The 26,952-nt window shown below is 41.9% G+C and overlaps 1 protein-coding gene across 4 annotated transcripts in view; it reads left to right on the top strand.

The window, feature by feature from the left end:
• LOC148318904 (netrin receptor UNC5D-like) overlaps positions 1-26,952 on the top strand; it is a 99,020-nt gene that overhangs the window by 19,520 nt on the left and 52,548 nt on the right. For 3 of the 4 annotated variants that reach the window (XM_088281474.1, XM_088281475.1, XM_088281473.1), the window contains exon 1: positions 10,050-10,395. The exons of the other annotated variant lie outside the window; for it this stretch is intronic. In XM_088281474.1, coding sequence (XP_088137600.1) covers positions 10,302-10,395 — 94 coding nt within the window. In that variant the 5' untranslated portion in view covers positions 10,050-10,301. Of the gene's footprint in view, positions 1-10,049; positions 10,396-26,952 lie in introns of those variants that run through there. 4 annotated transcript variants of the gene reach the window in all.

Here is a 26,952-nt window from a genome sequence, read left to right as displayed (position 1 = left end):
AGCTTGGAAAAACCACAAACGGCGACTTTAACTTTTTTTAAGGGCTGTACGTGCGTGAACAAAGCACAATTATTAGAATAATAGAAAGGTGAGAGTTGCATTTGCACCGTGTTCACGTCGGCACTGGAGACAGCTTACGGGAGGCGCGGTGAGCATTGGCTCATTTGCATGAGACATGACAGTTTCCTTGAAATGCATTTTATAATATAATGTATACAACAGACAAAAAAAAAAAAGTGTAAGCGCCTGCTGAGGTCTGTTGAGTTTGTTCACAAGGTTCGAGCAACAACAACATTCGTCATGGCCCGCCAGGATGACGAATGTTCCCAGGCTTCATCTGACTCAGCTACCTGGGTCCTTTCCAGTCGGAACAAAAGCCCAAAGATGGGAAGAGATTTGCGTCTGAGTGTAAACCCTTTAACGCTGCCCTGGCCATGTTGAGTTGGCGTGTTGGTGAGTTCTTTGGTGACTTAGTTGGTTGAAGTTTATTCGTAGAGTGAGTGAGTTGGTGGAAGAAGATGGTCGTTTGTGAAAATGAACGTGAGCATCCGAGGCTCGATGCGCTCAGCAAGCATCTTGTTACATGGTCGCGTTTGGGCCGCAATGTTGGAAGATGAGCGCGGAGCCACCCATCATGCTGTCACCCTGCGCGCGGCGTTCCTCGCCAGCACAAGGTCGCCGTTGGAGGCGGGTGCCGTGCCGAAGGAGACGGATGAGAGAGAGATTTGCAGAGGCAATAGGCGGCGCCTCGTCGCTGACGGATGCTGGCTCTCGCCCGCCTTTTCGAAGCGCTGGCCCGCCTCGCACGGCTTCCTCCCGCCCGCAATTGTTTCATCGAGCGGCTTTAAGTACTTTTTGCCGCACGAGTGTGAAAGTGAAAAGGTCGAAGGCTGTCTGCTGGACGGCTGATGAGAAAGTGCAAAAAAAACAAAGCAATTGCTTAAGTCAACGTTTACATTCTTTCACCTTTGTCATGACTGAGTGGTTCGGTGAAAGGATGAATGACTTTAATTGTGTGAGTGAATGATAGAGTAAGTGACATCAGATTTAGGTGAGTGAATTTAGTTATTTCGGTGAAAGGATGACTGAGTGAGTGTGTTTAGTTATTCAAGTGAGTGATTTTTGTAATTGAGTTGAGTCCGTCAGTCAGTTTAAACATTTTGTTGAGTGATTGGGTCAATTAATTGTTTGATGACTGACTTATATCTTATAGATTGTCTCAAATCACCTGTGAGCCATTTATTTTTTTCACGGGAATGTCAAATGAATTTGAAATAATATTCCCCTATTTTGGGATGACGATTTGTGTTACATTTATGGCTTCAATTATCAGCGTGGGCAATTATAAATAAAATTATGGGGGCCTCAATGACTCGCTGTTTTACGTAACTCGCCCTCAAATAGCGCATGATTGTAATTATTTACATCTCACGAATATTTATGAGGCCCGCCTGGTTGATTCCCCTCTCCCGCCGCGCGCTCGGCTCCACAAGTTGCAAATGGGATCGGCGGGAGTCTGGTAGTTACGGCGGATTCCCGGCAGACGCGAGCACATCCATCAGGCGTTTGACTCCCGCCGAGATAGCGGCGTGACGGATGGATCTAATGGATTGATTTAAGCCGACGCTCACCCGCCGAATAAGTGAGCCGGTGCCGCAAATAACTCCGTGTGATGCGTCGTGCTCTTCTTCCCCTTCACCGTCGACTTCATCCATCACGTCGCTCCCCGATTGGCCCGCTAATGCCCTCCCCTCCCCCTGCGACTTCCTGTGTACGCTTTATTATTTCATATTAAGACCGGGCCTTGACACCTGCACCCCTACAGCCCATTTGTTCATGTGAGCTCTTGTTATGCTGACAGATGAAACCACGTCGTGTGTGTGCGTGCGCGCGCGCGCGTGTGTGTGCTAACAAGCATCCTCCTTATCAATCTTGCTTGCAACAAGCTGCCACGTTGTTGACGGAGTGCACCGCTCACCTCTCTGGCCTCTCCATCTTTTCATCACCCACCGACTTGGAAGGCTACATTAGCCTTAGCGGGGCTCCACTGTCTTTCGCGGACGTTGAACCATGAGAGCTTCGACTAGCGCTTTTCGGAAGGCGGGTCTGAGTTTAATTATTTAGCTAAGTGAGTGAATTAGTTTAGTTCAAATAACGTAATTAACATTTTGTTCATAGTTGTCAGCACTCATTTCAGTCTCGGTATCCCGTTAGCAGATTCCTCCATGTCTGACACCCGAGCGTCGGCCGTTCCCTGCCCAAGCTCTCATCTTGTTGTTTGAAGAACGAGTGCCGCGCTGATTGTTGGCGACAGGTGACTGCCCCACTTTGGGTGGAAGCCAATCCTCACCCCATCTGCACCTCTCTCTCCCTCTCGGCTCAAGGTCGGTGTGGAAGGCTTGTCCGTCGCCCCCTGAGGTGCAGAAGAAGAAAAAGTGATTTAGAAACGATGCTCCGCTCGCCTTTTCGTTGGGCGAAAACGGTTTGCCACCGTTAGTCAGCAGAAACAACATTCCTCCATCACACGTCTCAAAAGCAGCGTGGCCGTGTGAAAGGAAAGGGGGCAAAGCCAGAACCAGGATGAAAATCCTGTTCTGTCCAAAGGGGGTGGGGGGTTTTGGCGGGTCTCATCCCAGAATGCATCATTAGGTTCTGTGGGTCCCGCACCCTAAAAAAAATCAGAAATGGTGAAAAACAGCTTTGTACTATATTCTGCAATGAAATACTACATCTCCCTCCATCATTGTCCGACCTTCAAAGAAGCACTTAATTGGAAACAATTCTCCGGGTTTATTTTACAACCTTTTTTTTTATTTTATTTTTTACACCTGCCACTTAATTCTGCCACCCTGTTGTGTTGAAAGCTATGGGATGTCAACAGTACTCACTGCAAAAGACGGAATTGAAGTTGACCTGCGAATTGCCCGGGTTCCTCTCACCTTGATTTAACACAACACAGCGCGAGACGTGAATCTCGTGTATTAAAATCGACAACCCCAGGGACGGTGCGGCAGAAATTTTTCAGTGGGATTACCGGGGTGACGCATCATCTCACTGGCAAGAGGCGCGGGCACGCACGCACGCACGTACGTACGCGTAGGCGGGCGCACGAAATAAAGAGCCAGTGCAATCCTAAACTTGCTCGGCGCACTCCTAATACAACTATGATCAAATCTGAGTTTTGCTGTTCTTGCTTGTGGAGCAAAGTTCTGAATATGTATATATGGTTTTATAAACTATAACTTCCCAAACAATCACTTTTACCTGCTGTGGCGTAGAAGTCATGATTTTGATTCACGTTGAATGAATGGAAGCAGAGTTTCAAAGGCTCTTCAGAAAATGGCATTCATGAGAAAATGTGAGGAAAGTCTCAGGTATCCAAATTTTCTCTGAGATGTGAGTTCCATCACGTACCTCTGCCGCTGCCCGTCCCTGCGTTCTGCAAGCCGCTTTCACTTGCCCTCTCGTTAGATGTTAGCCCTAAAGCTGTCAAATTTGCGCGGCTGCTTCAACGCTCTCCATGTGTGTCAATCACGCACATCATCAACCTGGATCACTCTGCGAATTCCCTGCTTTATTAGGCGGCGTGAAAGGGGCTGTGCTGCATGTATGCATGCTATGCGGCTGATTGACGAGCAGTTAATGAGGCCTTTGGAGATGGACCAAGAGGCGAACGTGCGACGCGGCACGCAAACAAGCGCACTCTGACACGCGGCCACCGGTCCGATGTGACATTTCGGCAGGCGCAAACGTTTTGCGTCCCTGCGCTCTTGATCACGTTTGGTGTTTTGTTTTGCAAAGCGGCCAGACGAGAGATTTGAGCGGGAATGAAACAAACACATAATTGGTCTCCAAGGACCCGACACACTGTCTGAACTTTGCGGCGGGAGATCTTTGCGCTGTTTTAAGATGTATGCAGCCGGAGGCGTCGCTGGCAGATGGACTGATTTTTTTTTTTTTTTTTTTTTTTTTTTTTTTTTTTTTAAAACACCCCGTCCACCTTACCCGCACCCCTTATAACACGCACACACACTGTCCTCACGATCCAAACACACATGCGCATATCAAGCATGGTGTTTGTCCTGAATTGCATTCAAGACCGCCAGTCCATTTCCGACTAAAAATGGCTGACAAGCACACAAACGCTGGCGTTTGTTTGTGAAGCGATGGTACCCCTTTTGACGCAGAGAGACGGCAAAATTGGGGGATGACGATAATTATCAGATTAGCCGAAGCGTAACGTGTACAATTATTTACCGACAGCGACAACTGCTTTCAACACAACAAGATGAGAGATGTGATTCTCAGGTGTTAAGCTGTCCCTGCATACCTTTTACATAGCCACCAAACCAGCCTCAATTTCGCTTCTGATGCAACCTCTGAAGTCGGGTACTCCTTCCTTGTTAGGACTTCTCACACTTGTATGAATGAATTTTTTTTTTTTTTACACATTAACACATTAAAACCTCAGACATCTGCAAAAAAATGGATAATATTTTGCAGTGTTGTAGAAAAAATGTTGTGCCTGTAATGTGGAAAATGTAAATATAAATTTTTAGTTTCAATTACTCGACAATCGGAATTTTATTCTGCTAAATATCGGCCTAAAAAAAAAATCCACATCGGTCAATATTATTAATGACGAACAATATGTAATATAAACGAGGATGGGAATGATGAACTGCGCTACGGCTGCTTGTCATAGCATGGACACGACCACGGAAGCTGAGAAATCCCCGCGTCAACTTGACATTCCGTGCTTGTGTACATTTCACACGGAGCGCCGATGGAATCGGAGGCCCACGTCCGCAGCAGTTCGATTCGTTTACGGGTGAGCGCCTTTAAATCCGGACGTCGTTCCCGGGAGGGCGACACGCGAGCGGGTCGTTTTATTTGTGTGTGCAGCAGGCCAGCACCCCTTAAAGGCCGCTTCCGTCTGTCACTTGTGCTTTATACTTGACCCGCGTCATTAAACTTACATCTGCAGGCTGTTTTCCGCCGCACTCGCCGAACATACAAACAAGCGTGTAGTCATTCCTATTCCGCGTCTCGCCTCGCACGTCCTCGTTCCTGAGACCGCAATCCTGGGCCGCATCGCCAGACCCCTGATTGGCAGTGCAGATAACACCCAACCCTCCCTCCGCACCCCTGCCAATCGGCAAAGACGTTCGTCTTCTTTCTCCACCTTTACGTGAATGTTAGAAGCTTCAGGGCAAGATTAGCGGAGTGGTTTCAGGGGGATTCCAGTAAGTCAATTTTGGCATTTCATTTCCATAAAGTGGGAGGAGTGCTTTTCTGCGCGCTCCACGGGAAAATACCTCTGAGCCGGCGGGAACACAAAGCCGGGATGCAGTGATTTGTATACATGGAATAATATTATGGATGAAAATGTCCATGTATAGATTTAAAACACCAGGCAATGAGAGGAGCACTGTACTGTACATGAATGATAAATAGTATATTTATGCAGATCAGAAGCAGCACTGCGTTACGCAGTGGAAGCTATATAGGTGTCAAAACAATTTCTATAAATAAGCGGTACATGGCAAATACGTGAATATGCAAAAATAAACGTGAGCAGCAGCAAATATAGTCGGCAGCGATGTACGTCATAAACGGCAATTAACGCATTGCAATAAATAGTATTAACATAAAAAGGACAATTACCACCAAAAAATATTTGAAGTCAGATTTCACTGAACTTTATTTTATTTTTTTTAAAAAAAGTTTCTAGACTTCACTTAGTATAGATTTTTTTTAATTTTTTTTTTTATGTTCAAGACCAGGAATGGACATCTTAATGCAGTTTTTACATTTTCAACGAACTGTCAACGGTTCTTGTGAAGAAAAGAAAAAAAAAATCAGTTGTTTGTGTACTTTTGAAGGATACGCCCACTCTTGTGTACCTGAACCTTGAAAATGGAGATTTTACTTGTTACGTCATGTAGTTCAAGCCCAAGTCAAGTCCTTTGAAATCCAAGTCAAATATCAAGACAAGTCATTCATTTTAGGTTTCGCCAGAGCACATTCCAAGCCAACTTCTAAAATTGGCAACTAAAGTCATGTAACTCGAGTCCCCTACCTCTCTCATTAAGGGTTTTCCCCGGCCGTCCAGGTGTCGTGTGTTTGTGTGTGTATAGCGAAAAGACCCTCACGGTGACTTTATCCCACTTTGTCCTCGAGTGCCGCAACGAGAGAATTCCCGACAACAAAAAGTGTTGGCGGAGAGCGACTCCCAAGGGTCTGATTAGCTCGGTGGACCCTGACCCTGTCACTGGGATGCTCTGTGAGGCTTGAGCCCGTATAGCTGAAGGCCCAATGGCACACGCACACTCTGGATCCATTACCACACACGCGCACACACAAAGAGCATGACGACGACCTTGAATTCAACCGACGGTCATTTACACTGTAAAAAAAAAAAAAAAAAGGCTCATGAGCACGGAGAGGCGCAGCCAGAGTGGGTTCATTTCTAACTTTCAATTGTGATGTACTTGTAGTTGCAAAAAGAAGTTGTATAAGTCACTTGAAAGCAGGAAATGTTTGGCAAATCTTCAAATTTGTTAAAAAAAAAGGAACTGTTCTGCAAGGACATCGGTTATCATATATATATGTTTTAGTCAACATCATATCGGCAATCATTTTCAAAGACGGCAAACATAAAAGAGAAAGCCGAAAATGAATCGAAACCAAATCTTGGGAAATCGTCGTTTGATAAACAATTGCAATCTTCTGCCATTAAAACAGTTTTTCATTTTAAAAAAAGTATTTTAGTAATTTTTTGCCTCTATTTTCCCATTAGAACAAATTTTAATGTTATATTAGTCCACGTGAAAATCTCTATTTTGACATTCGAAACACAATTTGCTCATAAAAAGCAAATTTAAACCTTGCAAGTGGAATTGAGCAGTGGAAACAGAAAAGCATTACTTTGTAGTTTCCTACAGAATTTTTTTAGTGCCTAAAAACCTCTCACTAAAGTTGATGAATAATTTGCCTTTCATATATATTCATGCTTGATTTGCTTTTATTTTAATAAAGCATCGTCTAGAAGACTTTACATTTATATATACAAAGTTTTATAATTTGTTGCTGGTGTTTGTCAAAAACCCACGAGAAAAGGACCCAGAAAAAACAGCATATTAGATAGCGATTGCAAAATTGAGGGGGTTAAAAAAAAAGAAAAATCACAATTGGATTACTTTTCAACATTCTAATTAAAACCGTATATTCGTATACAAAACGACAATATGACACTAACGCCTTGTTTGTTGTCTCCTTTGCCTTTCAACCACTTTTCAAATTAATATGACCCACAAAAAAAAAACACTTTTGTCCTGAAAAAGTTCTTTTGCGCCAGTAAAACACGATTTGTTTACAAAAAGGCAACCCCAGGTTGTGACATTCTGTTTTTCTTCACAAATAGCACGTCGCGAGCGTACGTTGTGACACCGTGGCTGCTCCGTTTGTGCTGAGGAGGAGTTTATTATTTACCAAGCGGCGACAAACAAATGTGCCTACGAGCGAGACCTCCCACACGACACCTCTTCTGTTATCTCGCCCAAGGCCGTGGAAGCGCCGCAGAGGCGAGGACGCGCCGCCTAAACGCTTCTATTCACATCTTTGTGTGTTTAGAAGGACGCGAGGTTGCCGCCGATGAACCCCGCGTGGGCCCAACGCCTCGCCTTTAAGAATAAACACAAATGTCAGAGATGTTTTATTAGCTGGGAATATTTGCCGTCTTTGGAAAATGAGCCCGCTGAGAGCAGCTCGTGTTTGTTCTTTAAAGCCCTTGTTTGCTTGCCGCTTACACATTGTATGGACCCAGCTGTCTTCATCGATACGTTAATCAATCAGCATTTGGATAGAGACTGAATCTTAATTAAAGCCATTTTGGGCAATTTAATGTTGTCATACGATGCAATTTTGTGCCCCAAAAACTTTGCATGATGTCACCAATCCACTTTTGGCCAGGGAAATGTTAGCGTCCCACGGGAATTCAATTCAATTTGGCCGTTTTCAAAAATTGAATTTGTTCACAAAAAGGGAACAGTAGGATATGAAAGACTTGATTTGGCCTTTATTAGTGTGTGTGTGTAAGTGTATTAACCGTCTAAATGACATTGAAGAGTATGCAGTCTTAAAGCTGCTAGCATGTTTTGAATGCAGCCTCGTTTCACGTCGCTTTCCAAAGAAACACACCCAGCTATATTTTCAGCACGACTCCTACTGCCAAAAATGAAATGTTATCGGTTGGAAGGCCTATTTTTTTTTTTTTTTAACTCATTCACTGCCAGCCTAGGTCAAATAAATGTTACTTTATGGCGTCTATATCCGTCAATGGCAGTGAATGAGTTCAAATGAACAATCAGTTGAAACACAAGCGATGTGATCAACTTACCTGATGACTTGATGGGAACGGGCATGTTGGTGCCAGTTGCCATATGCAGCTGTGCATATGCAAACATCTGCATCTCTTCATATCCCTTGACATGAAGTAGAAAGCTTTCATGCAATATTTTGTCATTAAGAGACTTTCCTGATTAAAAAGGCTACATTAGGTTTTGAAAATGTTATGTTTTGCCTCAAAACGCAAAAGTTAACCCCCCCCTCAAAAAAAAACATTTGTTATGACATTAACATGTCATATCATGTCCACAGAAATCGTCGCCGGGCCATGAAAGAGTTGAATCTTACCATTGAAAGACTCCCAAGCTATTTTGAGCCGTTATTCCTCATGTGTCAGTCATGTGCTGTCACCGAGCTGTCACATGACAGACGGGTGCTGCTGGATGATGTCATCAGCGGGACAAACGACATCATCTTCAAGGTGAGCGAGCGAGCGGGCCGACGCGGCTTTGGCGGGACAATAAAACACCGACGTTGCGACAAAAGCTCGTTCTGTCGTTTTCGCTCCGGCGGTCCGCTCAATGGCCTCGAGGCCGTCGCTGCCCCGGGCCGCCTTCCTCCCCAAGTATTTGATGCACGGTTATGGCTACTGACAGAAATATTATCCCCGGGTTGACCTGGCCTGACCGTACATTCTCTGCTTGATATGCTAATGAGGTTACACAAGGTCAACCCAAATACCTCATACATTTCCAATACAATACCACATAAAATGATACCAATAGAGATAAATTAAAGGATACCAAGGGAAATAGGGGCTATAATCTGCAGAAACATGACAACCAGTGAAATGCATACATATCGCTACTAATCATTAAAAAAAAAAATCGCATCAACACAAATGCATAAAAAGAAATTCAATTTAAAGATTTTACAAATCGATAATTGGTGGATAATCTGTTGATTCTCTTTTTGATTAAGTAGGAAATCAGGAAAAAATAAATAATTAAATATCCATCCCTTTCCTCAAAAACAGGAAATTATTTCAAACTGACAGTGCAAAAAAAAAAAAAAATTGATTACTATTCAGGTAAAAGTTTGGCAGGAAATCAGCAACAATGTTGTTTTCCAAAGTTAAAGCTGATGTCGCGAATGTCCCATTTTGATGAATCAAAGATAATCGTTCAGCTTTCATGGAAATTCACAGAAAAGATTTATTTTTGAGCGGCTAAAATGATTTGATCAATTATTTGTTGATTAATCGATTAATTGTTGCGCATCTAATAACACATTAAGATGTTATAGCTGTTATCAGGAATTCTGATGTGTCAATATTTTAGTATCGAACTCTGATTTGGCATGAAATACTTTTGTTTCATGAGTGATTATACACCCCCCAACTAATTTGCACAATGCATATTTTAAAAAAGGACTTGAGAGCTTGTGTGTTTTGAATTGAACCCTTCCACCTTATTGATCATTGGACCAATCAGCAAGCAGATGCTCATTAATTAGTAAGATAGAAAACAACACCACGTGACTCTCTCTCTCTCTCTCTCTCTCTCTCTCTCTCTCTCTCTCTCTCTCTCTCTCTCTCTCTCTCTCTCTCTCTCTCTCTCTCTCTCTCTCTCTCTCTCTCTCTCTCTCTTCCTTCCTCGTATCTTCTTCTTCTCCTCTTCCTCTTCTCCTCCTCTTCTTCTCTCCGCACTGCGTTACAACCGCGAGGTAGCGGTTCGGCTCGGAGAAATACACCAGCCGAGCCAGCTCGGGGATTTGTAAGCCATTATTAAAATAGTTTTTAATTGGCGGCTTTTTCCCCCTTGTTTTTTTTTTTGTTTTTTTTTAAGTAGTATCTCGCTCTCGCTCTCGCTCCCCTTTTTTTCTTTTCTCACCACACAAATGCGCGGGCGCAGGTGCGCATCTCGCGGAGAACCGCCGCGAACGCAGCCGTGATGGGACGCGAGAAGTCCGGAGGACGCGCGACTTTGGCCGCGCCGCTGTTGCCGCTTCTGGTGCTGCTTCTGCCGGCCACCGCGCTTGGCCGAGGTAAGACCCCTCGCGGAGCTGTGCGCGTCCAAGTTGCACGTGGAAGTCGCCGGGGCTTCTCCCGTCAATTACGCTGCCATGGCTTGTCAATCGAGGCGTGAGAAGGTCGTGGGTTCGAGTCCTGGAAGATGGAAAGTGCAAGTGGTGGTGTAGTGGTTGTGCACGCGTGGGCGTGGGCGTGTCACCCTGTGTGGACTCGCAACTGTCAATCAAGCGTAACCTCGTGCGGGTCAACAAAGTGTGACCGGTCAACCCAGGAGGTGCAAAGTGTTTGAGTGGATGGTAAAACGGTGAGCTAGTGTTTTGCCTCGTTGTTTTGACGTTCAGGGTCCGAATCTTGTCTTTGTGTAATGTGTATGCGTTTTCTTTTTTTGATTGGCTGGCGACCAGCCAGTATTGAAAATAGATGTCTGCAATCCTCAAGGGCCACAATGCTGACTTTTTGATTGATGCAGTCAAAGAGATGTTTACTCATCAATATGTTTTGTATTTCCAGTAGTTTAGCCCCACCTGCCCAGCAAACTATTGGAAAGGTCTCTGGATGAGATGCATTTTAATGAGATTGATTTAAAAATAACACTCTGTTCTTCACTGCATCCTCCTCATAAGCACAAATCACCGGAAGGGCCTTTGATTGGTCACCAAGGAGATGTGTTTTGATTTTGCAACATTTCAATAGAAAACGGTGCACACTTATGGATATCAATAAACTCCAAAGGATGATGTCATGTAAAATACAGGCTGGTGTCACTGATATTGATGTAAATAATTTCAAAACACAATACCAAGTCAAATGGAAGCTGCTATCAAAGAGACTGATATTGATATTAATGCATTATAAAATCGAGGTCTACTTTAACCCTTTTGTGTGCTGATTCAATTCGGTCATGACTCCAAAAAAATGGAAACTAAAACTGACGCCTGTTATGAATGCATGCCGGGGGGAAAAAACTGCCAATATTGCCAATATTAGCATTAGCCTGAAGCTAATTAGAATTAGAATTAGAAATCCCTTTATTGTAATGGACCCAAGGCTAAGTTATATGGTTGTTTTAAATACATCGTGTAGTTGTTGTCTCTGTATTATCTTTACATTTATTGTAAACCTAAATTGAGTGTGGCAATAAACGACTTACAGCATCAAATGTTCGGGAAAAAAAAAAAAAAAAAACAAGAAGCAAATTTACTTTCGTGTCAAGTTTGTGCTTGCAAATCAAAGCAAAAAAACCCCCAAAAACAGCAGAACGATGATCGAAGCTCGGAAACTGAGTCAATCGTGTCTCAAGACGCTAGTGCCGGGATCGTCAATCCTGTTCCTTGAGTTCAGCTGTGCTGCCTTTTTTCCATCTCTTCCTGGTGTAACACGTAAGATTCAAACGATCAGATAATCAGCAAGCTATGCAGAAGCTGGATAACGAACCTTGATCGTTTGAATCAGGTGTGTTGTCGTAGGGAGAGATGGAAAAGAGGCAGGACAGCCGAACTCGAGGAACAGGATTGAGGAGCTCTTTTTTTTAAGAACTTCTTTGTATGGATCGACTGAGTATATCGGTTATCGCAATTTTATTCGGCCAAATATTGGAATCCGTTGCAAAAAAAAAAAATCCTTATCAGTCAAGCTCTCGGGTGGACATTTCTAAGGCTGTAAGATTTCCGTTTGAATCCCTGCAGAATTTGGAAAGGCTGTCTGGATGGCGGGAGTGAACGAGCGCTCCAGAAATAAAAGGGCAACGCGGCTGTGTTTTATGTGAGCCGCTAAATGACTTTTCTCGGCCCACGACTTTGATTGAAGCGACGCTGGAGCGGAGACGCGCCGCTTGGCCATGGCCGCTCGCTGCCGCTCGCCTGCTTGGCGGGAGATTGCGACATGCTCACTTTCGCTCCTGCATTATTGAAGGGGAACACATTTCTCGCCAGGCGGCAGATGCTGGAAGGGGGATTAAAAAAAAAGAAGAAACAAAAGCAGCGCTCGGTTATGCTGATAAAGCGGAGCCGAGGAGTGGACAATGGTGAAGTCCAATATCCATTGTTGTTTTATTTTAAAGCAGCAGATCAATACCGAAGCCGTTTGCCCTCCCTGGAAGGAGTGGCATCGATCAGAAACAATGTTTTTATTGTGAAAGTGATGTCATGTGACTTGGGGAGTTTCCTTTGTGCTTGTGGGTGATTGATCACGAGCTGGTGATGCTTCATTGGGTGCCATTGATACGTATTGTAAGCGTGACGATTTAGATATGCGCATAATTAATGCCCTTCGTGTGGTGCGTGATTTCATTGTGAAAAATGAGCAATCCTCGTCATGGAATTGGAAGTGAAAGTAATTGAAAATGTAACGATTGGGGAGTTGAGGTGGCTGTTACACGTGACAATTCAGTCAAATTGCGATTTACATAAAACACTTTCATTTATTTTTGACAAAGACGATGCTGCTGAGTCGATGTGAATCGCATTTATAGCTCACGCTAATTCTCAACTCCAGTCCACGGTTGGGCTCTTCCACCACATTGCAGATCAACCACAGACATTTGGTTAAGTTCTAATGCAGTATCAGAGAGCCAGAGGGAGGAACAAGGTCTATGTTCTTAACCCTACAAATCACTTTTCGGTGAGCACAAATCTAGTAAGTCCCAATGCACTTCAAACGAACTGTCAACGGTTCCTGTGTGTGTGTTATTGCTGTTTGTGTGCTTTTGAGATTAGTGTTCCAGTGACAACTTGGGTTGAAATTGTTCATGGCTGGGCGAGTCTCTAAACAGCGTTGGAGGCGCTCTTGAGCAATGTCTGCCATTAGTGGTGAACACCGTCACCTCCGGTACACATTCTTAGTTTCCAAAATTATTCCATGACCACGTTGGGTGTGCGGATGCCGGCGGAACGCCATCCCTGCACTTAAAACAAAAATTATATGAGGCCGAGTAAAAAAAAAAAAAAATTTATCTTTGACGTCTTTAGCCGTCAATGGTCGTAAATGAGTCAACGAAGAGTACAATTTATAATACAAGTGCAAAGACATGCATATTTTTTTGTTTAATGCTTTAATCCTGACAGTTTTTACTGTCTTTTTAGACCTAAATGGCAGTTAAAAATGATACTTAAAACATGACGTGTGGTTTTCAAATGGTGGCATTTACATTATTTCCTTTGGGGAATGTAGCAGCGATATTTTCTACAAAGAGTAGTAGACGAGATATTCTGACTAATAGGCAAGCTGCTGTAATGGTGATACGAAAGTCTGAGCCCCCCTCTGATCACAACCATACGATTGTTCGTCGTTACCGGGACGCCCGGGAATAAACCTCGGTTCCAGAGCCAGGTGCTTTTATTGCCGAGTCGTGCTCACGTGCCGCACGCTTCGCATGTGCAACGTCGCCCCTGTAATAAACGCCCCGGCGCAGTATAGAAAAGGTGGGGGGAAAGCCTCGGAGCTAACGGGCATTCCACAAAGCCATTCCACAGCGAGCCCAAGGACGCCGCCTCGGTGTCGTGATTCAACGAGCATATACGGTCGTGACAAATGTCCTGACGGAAGGGCGCAACGAGGCGGCGTTCCCGGGGAAAAGTAGCAGGCGGGGTGGGAGACGGATGGGGCGTCGCGGGGCGGAATGCTTAAAGCGTCTCTCGTGTTTCGCCGGGACCGATCGCTTGTCTACCGCGCCTCCTATCAGATGAATGAACTCCTGCGTGAATCACACACAAGCGCATATTTAATAAGTCTGCACTCGGCCAGGTCCGGTTTATTCAGGAAACTTCTGTGAAGTTGATTCAAGGCGTCCCGATTAAATGTTGGACACGGAGCTTAAACCAGGGGTGTGCAAACTTTTTGATTGGTTCTCAAATTTGACAGAGGGGCAGATGGATGGGGTGTTTTCGTAACTTCACCTCATCGGAGAAAAAAAATACATTTAATTTTAAATGAAAATGAATAAAAGCATGAGAACAAAATATCTGTTTGACACACCAAAGTATTTAGAAAATAAAACATCAACAAGGTTTATTCATTTAATTATTTTCAAGTTTGGCGGGCCGGATTAAAACGTTTAACGGGCCACATGTGGCCCCCCGGGCCATAGTTTGCCCACACCTGCCTTAAACAAGCCGTCCTACCAGCCTATTCATCAGTATACCGATTTTTATTTGATTTATTGATTTATTTTTTTCTTTCTTTCTTCTATTCGAGTGCAGATGTTGCTGTAGTCCACTCATTTGGACGTGCTTGACTAAATGCGTTCCACCGACAGTGGTAAAGCAGACTTGTTAAAGTCGATGTTGCACACTTTGAGGCAGGTGAAGGCCGTCGCCACGGCAACACCAGCAAACATTGGCCAGCACCGTCGTCGTGTTTTATTCATCAAGTCGAGCGCCGCGCTATAAGACGTCAGCACTCCAGGCTGAACGACTCTTGAAGGTCCGCAGAACTCTCCTCAGTCGATTTGCCAAGGCGACGGCGGGGGCGACATCCGCAGCGGCCCGCCGCTCGCCATTGTCAGCCTGACAGGACGCCCAAATTGAAATGTCAGCGCCCGACGAACACGCGCTGAATTAAAATGGACGCCGTTATTATGATACGGCGTAAGGCTAATCCTCGTTTGCATGCGGCGCTCTAGTCCGACGGCGGCCCGGATTTAAAAAAAAAAAAAAGTCTTATTAACAGCAGCGCTCTGCACGGGTCGGCGCTATCAGAAGCCATTAAAGCGTCTCCTATTGATTATGAGCGCCACGTCGCTTCCTGTTTGCATCTGGGTGTCTCGATCAAAGGCCCATTTCAAATGGAGGCCGTCCCGACCAATTTGGTGCTTGTTGACTGCACACTTCCAACTTCATCGGTTGTACCTCTTGAATTATTCAACGAAAAATTTGAAACTTTTTTTGTTTCAGAGTGCACAGATTTGAAACCCTATCACTGCCTTGGCAGGCTTGAAATCCTATTTTGAAACCCTAACCAAACCTTGAAACCAGAATGTGAAACCATAACTTGAAACCCTAACTTTGTCTTCGAACTGATGTTGTTGGAACCTTAACTCTGATTTAAAAGCTTAATTCTGACTTGGAATTTTAATTTTAAACCCTGACCTATGTTTGAATCCCTAATTTCAAACCCTCCGCAACCTTATTTTAAAATCATAATTTGAAACCCGAAGCACTTTGTTTCCCAAACCTTTACTTGAAACAAACATAACCCAAGTTTAATTGGAAAGCCCAACACCGACTTCAACTCATTTGAAATCTTGAAACACTACCTTGGGCCACTTGAAACCCTCATTTTAAAAACCCAACCTTGTCTTGAAACCTTAATTTAAAACCCTGACTTTTCTTGTCCATAAATGTAAGGACTGCGCACGAGTGAAAAGAGGACTTGGCTCTCCTCCAGCCTTAGAGGGGTTCCATTTTCTGTTTTATGCGTAGATTGGTGGACGCTCCAAGGTTGTAGGCCACGCCCCTTAAAGGCACACATCCGGCGCCAGCATGCATGTCGCGTTTAATGTCATGTGACCATCTTGAATGGAATCAATAAGATAAGCTTTCCTGCGCTAAGTACTTGAGACACATGACACCCGGCGCACTGGCGGAATGTGAAAATGAGCCACTCCGCTGGGACAAAAGTATCGGGACACGCAGGGGAGCGCAAAGGAGGCGGTGTTCTGAACTCCTGTTTCCATGGCAGCCAGCGGATATGGAGCACACTCATCATTCAGGTCATTTGGAAAGGCCACGACGCAACAGTTGAATACCATCACAACACTATTTGAAACCTGACTTTGAAAGCCTCACCAGGCTTCACCTTGATACCCTAATTAAAAAAAAAAAAAAAAAACCCTGAAAGGGCTCCTTTGAAATCCTTACTCTGTTTTAAAGCCCTACAAAACCCTAACTCAAGCTTGAAACCCTCATTTGGAACCCAGACTCTTATTTGTAAACCTAATCTTATCTTTAAATCCCGATTTCAAACCCTAACTTGAAATCCCATCCGAGGCTTGAAATACTAATTTGAAATCCTAACTCAGGCCAGAACCCCTAATTTGCTCCTCAAATTTGAAACCCTAACCCAAAATTAAAACCCTATTTTAAAACCCTAACCTGAGCAAAGCACACTAACTTGAAAGTCTACGTATAATTTAAAACCTTAACCTTGGCTTGAAACCCTAATTTGTAACCTATTTTTCGCAGCCGCACCCCTTCTTTTGAAACCATACTTTGGAAAATGGATTGTAGCCGAGGTTGTTTACCCGGCCTGTTGTCGTAGAAACGCAACATAGTAGGCATGTGACGTTTGTGCTGGAGGCTCTTCATCGTCATTTGTTGCGTTTCGATCTTTTATTGACGCACCCTTGACGTTCCCGTTGTTGTTGTTGCGCTGCTTGTGTCGAGTGTGCAAAATGCGAGGACTCGTCAAAGACTGGCTGAGGTGCGAGCGTCTGGCGCGTCGCGGCGGCCCAGCTCATCTCTCATCCGTCCCCTCCGGCTTTTCAGCTCTTTTCCCGGCCAACTGGATCCTTCCTCGCTTCGCCGCTTTACCCCCCCCCCCCCCAAAGAACCCCTCCCCCCCAACCTTCTCCTTGCAGCGTGTGTGTTACGGGAGCCACGCGGCAAAGTCATTAGACATTCCTTTTCATCATTGGTCACGCCTCCTTTGCGTCTTTCGTCTCTTTTGTTGCTTTTGCAATCTGAGGAAATGGTTCACTTTCAAACTATTTCACTGTCTGCCGCGTTTTGGGTGTAAACTGGTCTTTAGTTGGCCTCGATTGTGTTCCAGGAAAAGAAAAGTTGGTTTGCCACCCACGTTTGCATCCCCTCAGCACACACCCAAAAAATAGTTGGGTCAAAAATAACCCACGTGGGGTCAAAAAAGGGATTGACTCAGCTTTTTGGGTTATTCATTTTAACCCAAAACGTTGGGGTCAATGAATAACCCATGAAACAACACCATTTTTGGCATTGTTTTTTTTAATTAATTTATTAATTTTTAAAAAATTTTTTTTAACAAAACAATCCAATTTTAGTCAAATTTATAACATTTTGGAAAAAGGCGTAGAGTTAGCAAGATGCTAATTTTACATCACACTTACTACTAAAAACAGCTGGGACTTTTTGAGTTATTTGTTTTAATCCCAAAAGTTGCGTGAAATAAATTACCCACAAAACAAAACCAAAAAAAGTTGTTGTATAATAATAAAAAAAATATTAAAAAATACATTTGACCTTGATATTGGTTCATTTTGATATTATTTTTGATTAGCTTTTTTTAGTATTTTTACCATGTTGCTAACTGGTCCTCTCTCCAATACTGATATTTAAAGAGCGCCACCACAAGGAGCCATGAAGTCGTGGCCCATACCGAGATGAAAGCAGCATGAGGATCACACATTCTTTCTTGTTTTCGGCCATCAAAAATGTATTTAAATATTTTAAAAAGACGGATGATCAAACATAGGCGCTTGAATGTGAAATGTGAAATTTCAGGTTTGATCCTCTGTGGTGTGCTAATGAAGCCCCCCGTGTTTGCCACCATCGCACCGCGTGTTTGCTACCGGGCGCCACCGCGGCAGGTGGAGCAGGGATGGGGGGGGAGGTACGCTTCATCAAAGCGAGTCACCTTTTACCTTTTCATGCAGCAAAAGGACGTCGGGGTGGCGCGCAGGGAGTCGGGGTGTCTCGGTTTGAGATGAGGGAATCGGCATCCCGTTGGGCCAGCCCTCATTTGACAAGCAGCGGCTAAAGGTTTTTAAAGGAAGACTGCTGTGGTACGCAAGGACGGCGGAGTGAAATGTGGCGGGGTGGGGGTGGGGGAGGAAGGGTGGGGGGGATCAGGATCAAAGCTTTGAGGCATTTGGGGAGGGGAGGATGGATGGCGACTGTTTTGTGTGTGTGGACTGACAGAACTGTCACTTGACTTTGAAAACAATTGGATAAAAAAATGAAACCAATTATGGGTCCAAAAAGAGCACTGACGGTTGCTTGGGTCAATATGTTGCACAAAACAACCCCTCAATTTTTTTTTTTTTTTTTTTAGACTCAAGGAAGTAATTGAGTCAAATTGCAAGTAGCAGTGGCCTAGCTTACGTTTTTTTGTTGTTTGTTTTTTTTCACAGAACAACCCAAAATGGTGGTTTAATACATAACAATCACGAATTTTATTTTTTTGCACAAAACAACTTAAAAAGTTATATTGATTTTACAGCAATAATAATAACAAATTGGGTGACTGAACTTTTTTTTTTTGCATGATGGTTGTTCATAAAATTGAAACTTTTTAATAAAAAAAACAACTTGGTTCTCGTAAAATGCCTTTTTTTCTCATAACATAACCCTTTGTTTTGGGAATATTGCTACTTTTTTTTTTATTTTTGTAATATTTCACTTTTCTTTCAAATACTGAATTCTTATCAGGCGCAAATGTGTCTTTATTCTCTTAATATTCTAACTTTTGTAGTGTTGTGATGTTATTAGCGCCCGCGCACATAAAAGGCTTGTTGGCTTCAGATGTTGTGGAGGTGGTGAGTTCGAGTTGGCTGGGAAATGTCATCGCTGGGGGGAATGGTTCCGCTTTGATCTGCGTCGTTCATCTGACCCTCGCCTTGGCTAGCTTCTTCCCGGAGGCGTTTCACCTGCGGCCCCTCAACGCCTCTCAGCTCGCTTGTTTCCTTCCAGCCGTGTTTTATTTTGAAAAGTGTCAGGTCAAAGGTCGCAACTTGCCTCTCTTGGCGCGCTTGTCCTCATTCTCCACGCAGAAAAAGAACAACTCGCTTTCTTCTGCTGCTGCGTTCAAGCTAAACAATACAGCTACTATTTACTATTTTGACTCTTTTTTTTTTTTTTTTTACTGGGAAAATTGCTAGTATCTTTTCAGAATTTTATCACTTTTTTTCCCAAAGAAATATGACTTTAAATTGAGTGCGTTCAATTTCTGATGTTCTACTATTCGTTATATTATGATACCTTTTCCGTGTGTATTTTCTTCTTGTAAATTTAGAATTTATCTCGTAATATTGCTACTTTAGAAGCTCAATTTTCGTTTCTTTTTCTTAGAACAATATGATTTTCAAATTTTTTTTATGTTTTGTTTCTGACTTGACTTTTTTTTTCATTGAACTATATCACTTAATTGATTTGCAACTTGTTTTTTCTACAAAATTGATGGCATTATTCTCATTAGATTTCTTTTTTTTGGAAAATAACAACCTTCCAATGGTCATATTAGCACTTTTTTCTTTGCCTCTCTCCTAATTTATTATTCCGCTCCCAAAATAGCAATTGAATGTCTTTTAAAGTTAATCACGATATTAGCACAAGTCTTTTATTTCCGTCTTGTGCTAGCAACGTATAATGCAACGCTCATTATTCACAGCTGGAAAAAAAAAAAAACTTTCTTGACAGATAGCACAACCTTGTTGACATCCAGCACTTGCGTGTAAACAAGATGCTAAAAACAACTTCAGGTTGGTTTCTTTTTTTTTTTTTTTTTTATAACCGTTCAGTTAGCTGGAGGGAAAAAAAAAAGGAAGCGTGCCACTTACAGAAGAAGCGAAGTGTTGTGGCTCTAATGGAGCTGGAAGCGCCTGTGAAGTTGAAGAGCGATGTCGCCCATCAAAATGTTGAAATGAGGCGACTGTGGCGGAGAAGAAGAAGAAGGAAAAAAAAAAAGTGAGCGCGAGGAATTAGCTCTTAGGCGTTTGAGGTTTTTCCCGCAAAGTTTTGCCGGTAATTGGAGTGTCAGCGCGGTGGGGGAACAAACACATGAAACACATCGCAGACGCCCAACACGTAATTACATTTTGCTATCAAAGAACTGAATGCGCTTTGAGGTCCAAACGACCGCCACCCCAACAAACCAAATGTGTGTGTGTGTGTGTTTGTGTGTTTGCTTATATTTTTGTTGACCGCTCGTTGGCCCAACACTCGGTGGGATAAAAGGCAATGTTTCCAATTCCAGTGGCTTTCATTTGTTTGATGCATTGTCATGGCGACGCAGTTGGACAGGTGTTGATGCATATGCTTGCCTGCAAAAAATAAAAAAAAAAATAAAAAAAACAGTGTCTGCCGCCACCTGCCGTTAGGCTTCATGGCTTCTTGAAGGGTTGACTTTAGTCCCCTAATACTGCGATTTATTTTTTTTTTTTTTTAGTAAAATGCACTACATATAAATGTATATATATATTCTGTCTGATGAAATGCAACTTCCAAAAAATTAATGTATTAATATTAAAGTCCCCTTACCTAAAGAAATGCTTTTTAGCCCATATTTGTTTCCATTTTTTATTTTTATAATAACCAGCCAATTAAATGTTACTTTGTCGAAGTATTGCAAAAATCTGCCTGTCTTAAAAAAATAAAAATGGAACCTTTCGCTTAATTTTAAAATTCTTAGTCCCACAGACTTAATTCATGTATTGTTGAACCTTGTAACAAACTTTCTTTCAGTCGATAAACATTGCATATTGCACTATTTTCTTCAAATAACTTCACGAGAAAAAAAAAAATCGACTTTAGCCTTCTGCTAAAATAACTTATTTTTCTTAAAAATACGTCTTTGTTCCGCATTTTCATTGAATAAATCCGACTTTTCATTTGGCAAGTCACCCATCCGTGTCTTGTTGGAGGCTTTTCGTTGCCTGAGTGTTTTCATTCATCAGGCGGTGGGAAAGCATCGATGCGCCGCCGCCTCCTCCAGGGAGCGTTTAGTGCTTGAATAAAAGCAGCCATCACCATCATGTTTTTATGCGTGGCCGAGGAGACATATAAGAAAGGAAATGCACATTCACATGACGATCATTACTTTCTCTCGAGTCTGGCAACAGTGCTTATGTTCATTATAGAAATTCAATCAAAGCTAATTATTAGTCGCCTTCTGTCCAAAGGTGGCCAATAATGCACCGTGGCTTGTCTAACGTCTCAACTGTCACCAATACGGTTGTTAAAAAAATAAATAAATAGTGTTGAAGTAAAGGTAACTATAAGACTACGCTTAACCCACCCAACATGAGCAAAGGTTAATAAAGCTCTTAAATGGAGGAGAGTTTATATTTTTCAAAGATTTGTGAAAAAAAATACATTTTGGAACTATTTAAAATAAAAAAAGAAACCAAAAAATGTTTTGAAAATCTAGTTTTAATTTGAAAAATTCATATATATATATATATATATATATATATATATATATAATTTTATTTTTTTATTTTATTCATTTTTTTATTCATTTTTTATTTTAAAAATTTAAAAAGCATAATTGAAACTGTAACGTCAAAATGGACATGTAATTTAAAGATGTACATATGACTTAAATAAAGGCTAAACAAAACGTGTTTTTCCTTCAAATAATAATAATAATAAAAATCAAATTCTTGTTTGAAGCACTTAAAATCTTTCCTCCAAACAAATTGGAACCTTTTTTTTTTTTTTACTTGATCTTGTACTAAATTCTTGTCACACGTTTATCAGTAAAAAAAAAACTGCTCAGTGACGTCACATCTGTTCCGAATCATTTGAAGTGGTGACAAATCCACGCAGCTCACGTAAATCGTTACCTTACCAGGTGTGACATGATCAAAAATGTGTGTGCCACATTTCCTGTCACACTGCCTATCGCTGATCCTATTCTGACAGTGATTTGACGCCAAAGTGATTTGACGCTCATTCCACTCGGGTTCGCCGCCGTAATAACACGAGCGGCTTGAAATGTTCCAAAGGCTCGACCGCCAGGGTGTCGCCACTTCACGTGGTAATTGGCGTCCTTCTATATTTGACCACGAGAGCCTCGTTGCCGTCGAGGGTAATCAAGCGTTCTATTTTGCTCGCTCTCATAAGTGGGCAAAAGTGGGCCGCCCGCCACCGCCTCGGCGTTCCGTTCGGTCACGGCCGTCATCAACGCTGCATGACATGAGAAAAACTGCATGAGCGATATTCCACTATATTACTTTATTATTTTTTTTTGCCTCAATCTAATGCGATTTTTTATTACATTTAAAATGACGTTGGACAATACAAATGAAGGGAAAAGTTGGTTTGAGTTGTTATTCTATATGTTATGTATGTTTTTTGTAGAATTTTTAACTATTAAATGAGTAATCATCCGTACGGCACTTTTTTCCAATTTATTATTAATCCCGATTCCCGTGTGTTTATTGTAAACAAATTGCATGTTTTCGTAACCGTAATTTATCATCTCACACTATACATTTAATATCATCCTCAAAGGTGTTCATTTTAAAATAAATCTGTAGTTGTCGTTTTCCGTAGGTGAAAAAAGCAGGATTACAGCAGGGAATGTTGAGTCATTTTCAACCAAAACTAAGATGTGCTAAACTACTTCCTGTTTCATTCTTCGATCAAATTGACACCATCTCAAACTAAACAAGTGTACCGCCATCTAGTAGTCAACTGCGGAATTGCACTCAATATAAATGTGAACGAGACCAAAATAGTTATTAACTGTACAAAAAACAATTCTGCCAAAATGGAAACCAAAATGGAGGCTGATTTACTCATATCGAAAAATTAATTGACGGATTAACCGATTATGAAAATAATCGTTAGATGTAAACACACATTTTGGAGTTGCACACCAATTTTTTTGCCATCTCCGCCAAACAATCACCATCCATCCATCTAAAAGATTTTCAGACAAAACAAGTGCTCTTAAATGTAAAAAAAAAAAAAAAAAAAGGACATCTTGTATGTTCAATCCCCCGCAGACTACATGAGGTTTGACTCAGCGAGGACTCGCAGAAGACCAAGAAAATCTCTTCGTTGCTTTTATTGTCGTCCACGAACGCTTCCCTTGAGGCTTCCCGCCAAGCCGCGAGCGTGTTCAATAATTAAAAAAAAAAAAAAAGCAAAGAAGAAGAAGAAGCCTTCATGTTTTATGAATGGCGTACTCGTTTCGTCTTCCATGCGGCGCTTCTCTGTTGTTAACGCACGAGTGCGGCGACCACTACTAAGCAACGCGGAAAACTGACACAAGCTCTGCTCTGTTGCCAATTAGGATTTATTCTTCGGAAGAATAAATGAACTTTTTTTTTTTTTTTAGGACTTTCCCGCACTAAAAACTTTCATATCATCATATTGAAAATTCAGTCCCCAAAGCCAGTTTCACTTTTCAACGTGAAATTTTGTGTCTCTCATGAGTATACCCACAAAAAAATCTCAAAAAACAATGGTCAAAAAGATACAGAAAGTCTGCCGTTGGTTCAAAGCGGCCATTTTAAGCTTTCAAATATTAACTTCATTTTTACTTTTTATATGAAACCCGTGAAACAACAACACGTTTTCATCACAAAGTGTGAGCAAATAAGAAACTTTTTTTTTTTCCTCATGCGACTTAATTGAGATAAGACTTTAATCTCTTGATCTTTTTTTTTTCTTTCTTTGCAACAGGCCCAATATGCCATTCGCTAATGGACAGCAAAATTCAGCATGAAGCCACGAGGAAGTTCAAATGCAACTTGAAATACTTTCTCCTGCCTTGGTCACACTTCAAATTCTTATTTGATATTCCCCCCCCCCCCTCATTTCCCACATCCTGATGAGACATTTTTCAGCCTGTCCTCTTGTGGAAGAGTGGCCTTTACCGAGAAATAAACGTCATCTCTCATCACAGGTTTGGATGCCTGACAGAAAATGTCTTAAACTTGAGGCCCGGGGGCCATTCGCAGCCCGCAGGATAATATTTTGCGGCCTCTTTCTTGAAATCAAAGTCAAATGTGAGTGCAGCACCCCATTTTTTTTTCACTGTCGTTGCTCTTTGTGTTTTGTGTTTTTATGTGTGTGCTTATTGGCTACCATGGCTCAGACTGATGACAGTTTTCGGTGAATTGTAATTCTGAAGTGACAAAAAGTGAAAGAAAAAGATATCCTGTCACTTAGTCCCAGGCATGTCTTTTTCAAAACCTGCTCAAAAAATATAGGATGGCGACCAGAACAGCCAATTCCGAGAAAAACAGCAGACGAGACGGGATGTGTTTTTTTGTGTTGAGCTCAGGGTCTCGCCGACATTTCTTGAATACTACAAAAAATCAGACGCCATTACTCAACTCGGCAGGCTTAGTACCCATTTTGTTTAGAATTGTTAATGCTCTGAACAAATGTCGTCAATAAAAATTTTTTTAGAGAATATGAAATGTGATTCGTTAAAAAAAAAAAGCTGCCATTGTTTATAGTGTGTTCGTGATTCTGAAGGCCTTAGGCAGATTACATGACATGGCAAAGCATCGAAGCTGAATTCTGATTGGACAAAAAAAAAATGCACACTACTTCCAGTTTGATGTTTGTGTCGATCAGATAAAACAATGAAATTGAAGGAAAAAAAAACTTAAATCCAATTTAAAAAAAAAATGCCAAGAAGTCTTGTGTTGTGGACTTTATTCCTCCATATTCAAGTAATGTATGTTGATGTATTCTTATTTAAATGCACATTTCACCCCGCGCTTTGACTTTCCACCCACTCGTGTTTCTTCTCTTTTTCCGGAAAAGTTCCAGATGGGAAAAAAAAAAAAGAAACAACAATCCCACCTGCACGAGACCTCGCAGTTCATCACGCCTCCTCTTCCTCTCGTTGCTCCAGGGTTCGCGTTGTTGATGTTTGGCAAAAGTTTACTTTACCGAAAACATGGTGTGAGTTGTATTTTATTGTTATTTTTGGTGAATATTTTCCTTGTTCAAAATGGGATTCGAGGTTTTGGTTTTTAAGCTTGTGGTTGGAGTTTGTTTTAAGGTTTTAGGTCAGGGTTTTGGGTTTTGAATTATGGTTACGTTTTGAGTTGAGGTTGGTTTTTGGATTGGTTTTGAGTTGAAGTTTGGGGTTTTGGATTTACGATGTGCGATTTTGTTTTTAGGATTAGAAATATGTGTAGTATATGCGTGGCAGCAGGACAAATTGTAAAATGAGGTTTTGCGGCCTAATGTTTGGAAAATTCCCTTCACCGTAATTTTGCCACATAAACGGTCGGCTTGATTTGCGACACTCGATTGCACTTTACTCCACATTTTGAAATGCAGTGGACGAAAAGTGATGATTTTGCAAAACCGATTAAATGCGCACATTTACTTGTTTTTCTCCATAAAATTGACCTCATTTTTATAATATTCTGACTTTTTATCTGATATATAAATACAATATTATGATAGTAAGATTATTGCTTTATGTCTTGAGCGAAATCAGACACTATTCTTGTACAATTATGACGTTCAAAAACTCTGGTTTCAGTCGAGTAAATTACTTTTTTTTTCCCTCCACAAAAAAAGACTTAATTAAAAAATACGACTATTCTCATAATATTTTCCAATTTCCTTTCATGATAAAAAACTCTGACATTCTTTGTTATTGCACCTTTATTGTCTTCAGGTTATGACTTTTTATTTTATCTGGAAACAGTCTGTGTGGAGGGAAAAGTTTTCTTGTAAGAAATATGTTATTCTCATAATACGCTTTTATTCGTATTCCGACTTTATAAGTTGTAGTATTTTTTTTTTCTCAAATAATTTTTTTTTTTGACGTGATACACCTTTGTGACTTTCTACTCTCCAACAACATAGTTCCAGAAAATGCATTACATTTGTAGCTCGTTCTTGCCGGCGCTGCTGAGGAGTCACTGAGGCGTTGCCGCTTCCAACATGCCCCCCCCCCCCCCCCTTGCTGGTACACGTGTCGCAGTGTCGTACAGCAACACAATTGAGTACAAGTCCATTCAATTTACTTTTACAGTGCGGCCGGTGTTTTCGTGAGCCAAAGCAAGTGTAATTGCCTTTATGTGCAATCACAGTGTAGTAACATATAATAACCTCGACGGTCGCCCCGGTTGCTTCATCGCTAAATGACAGGCGGGCCACCCTTGGAGATGCATGACTTCATTTTCAATAGATGTTTATTTTGCAAAAAAAAATAAAATAAACAAAATACACTTTTCAGATTTGGATGAAAGATGTCTGACTATATAATGACGTTCTCTGATTATGCCAATTTGTTTTGGGAAAAAATAAATCTGCAAACTGGGCGTCTTGAATAATACGACTTTAGTGATAAAAAAAAAATGCAACGTAATTGCGCAAGCACGTTTGAACCGATGTTGGTCATCAAAAATCAGGATCCGACGGCGTTTTCCTACGAAAATCCTGCGCTTTGTGTTCGGCGACACTCCATCATGAACGAGTCACGCTGGCAATGTAAGATCACTTTTTTTGGTCTGCACCTTTGAGGGGCGTGGCTTTGGACAAAGCCTTGTCGGGGGTGGAGTGAAGCGAGGCTACATTCAAATCTTGCAAACTCACCCTTCACTTCTTCTAAAACGCACAAATAAATGAAATATTTAAAAAAAAAAGACAATTATCCAAGAAAAACATTGTACCGCAACAAAATCAAATGGGAGTCCATTCAATTTATTTCATGTACTAGCGGTGTATATCGCTGGCCAACGCAAGAGTAATTGGATTTGTGTGTAAACAATTACAGTGTAGTCGGCGCATGTAATAACCTCGACTGTCGCCCAGGTGCGCCCGCGCCGGTTTTATATGCTTCATTGCTAAACGGCAGGCCAGCCGCCGCCGCCGCCGCCCTTGGAGGCGTGAGGC

The sequence above is a fragment of the Idiotropiscis lumnitzeri genome, chromosome 18 (genome assembly GCF_059441095.1).
Source record: "Idiotropiscis lumnitzeri isolate Australia: NSW breed Sydney's pygmy pipehorse chromosome 18, RoL_Ilum_1.0, whole genome shotgun sequence".
In the NCBI taxonomy this organism is placed as follows: domain Eukaryota; kingdom Metazoa; phylum Chordata; class Actinopteri; order Syngnathiformes; family Syngnathidae; genus Idiotropiscis; species Idiotropiscis lumnitzeri.
This window is presented reverse-complemented; position numbering and strand designations above follow the sequence as displayed.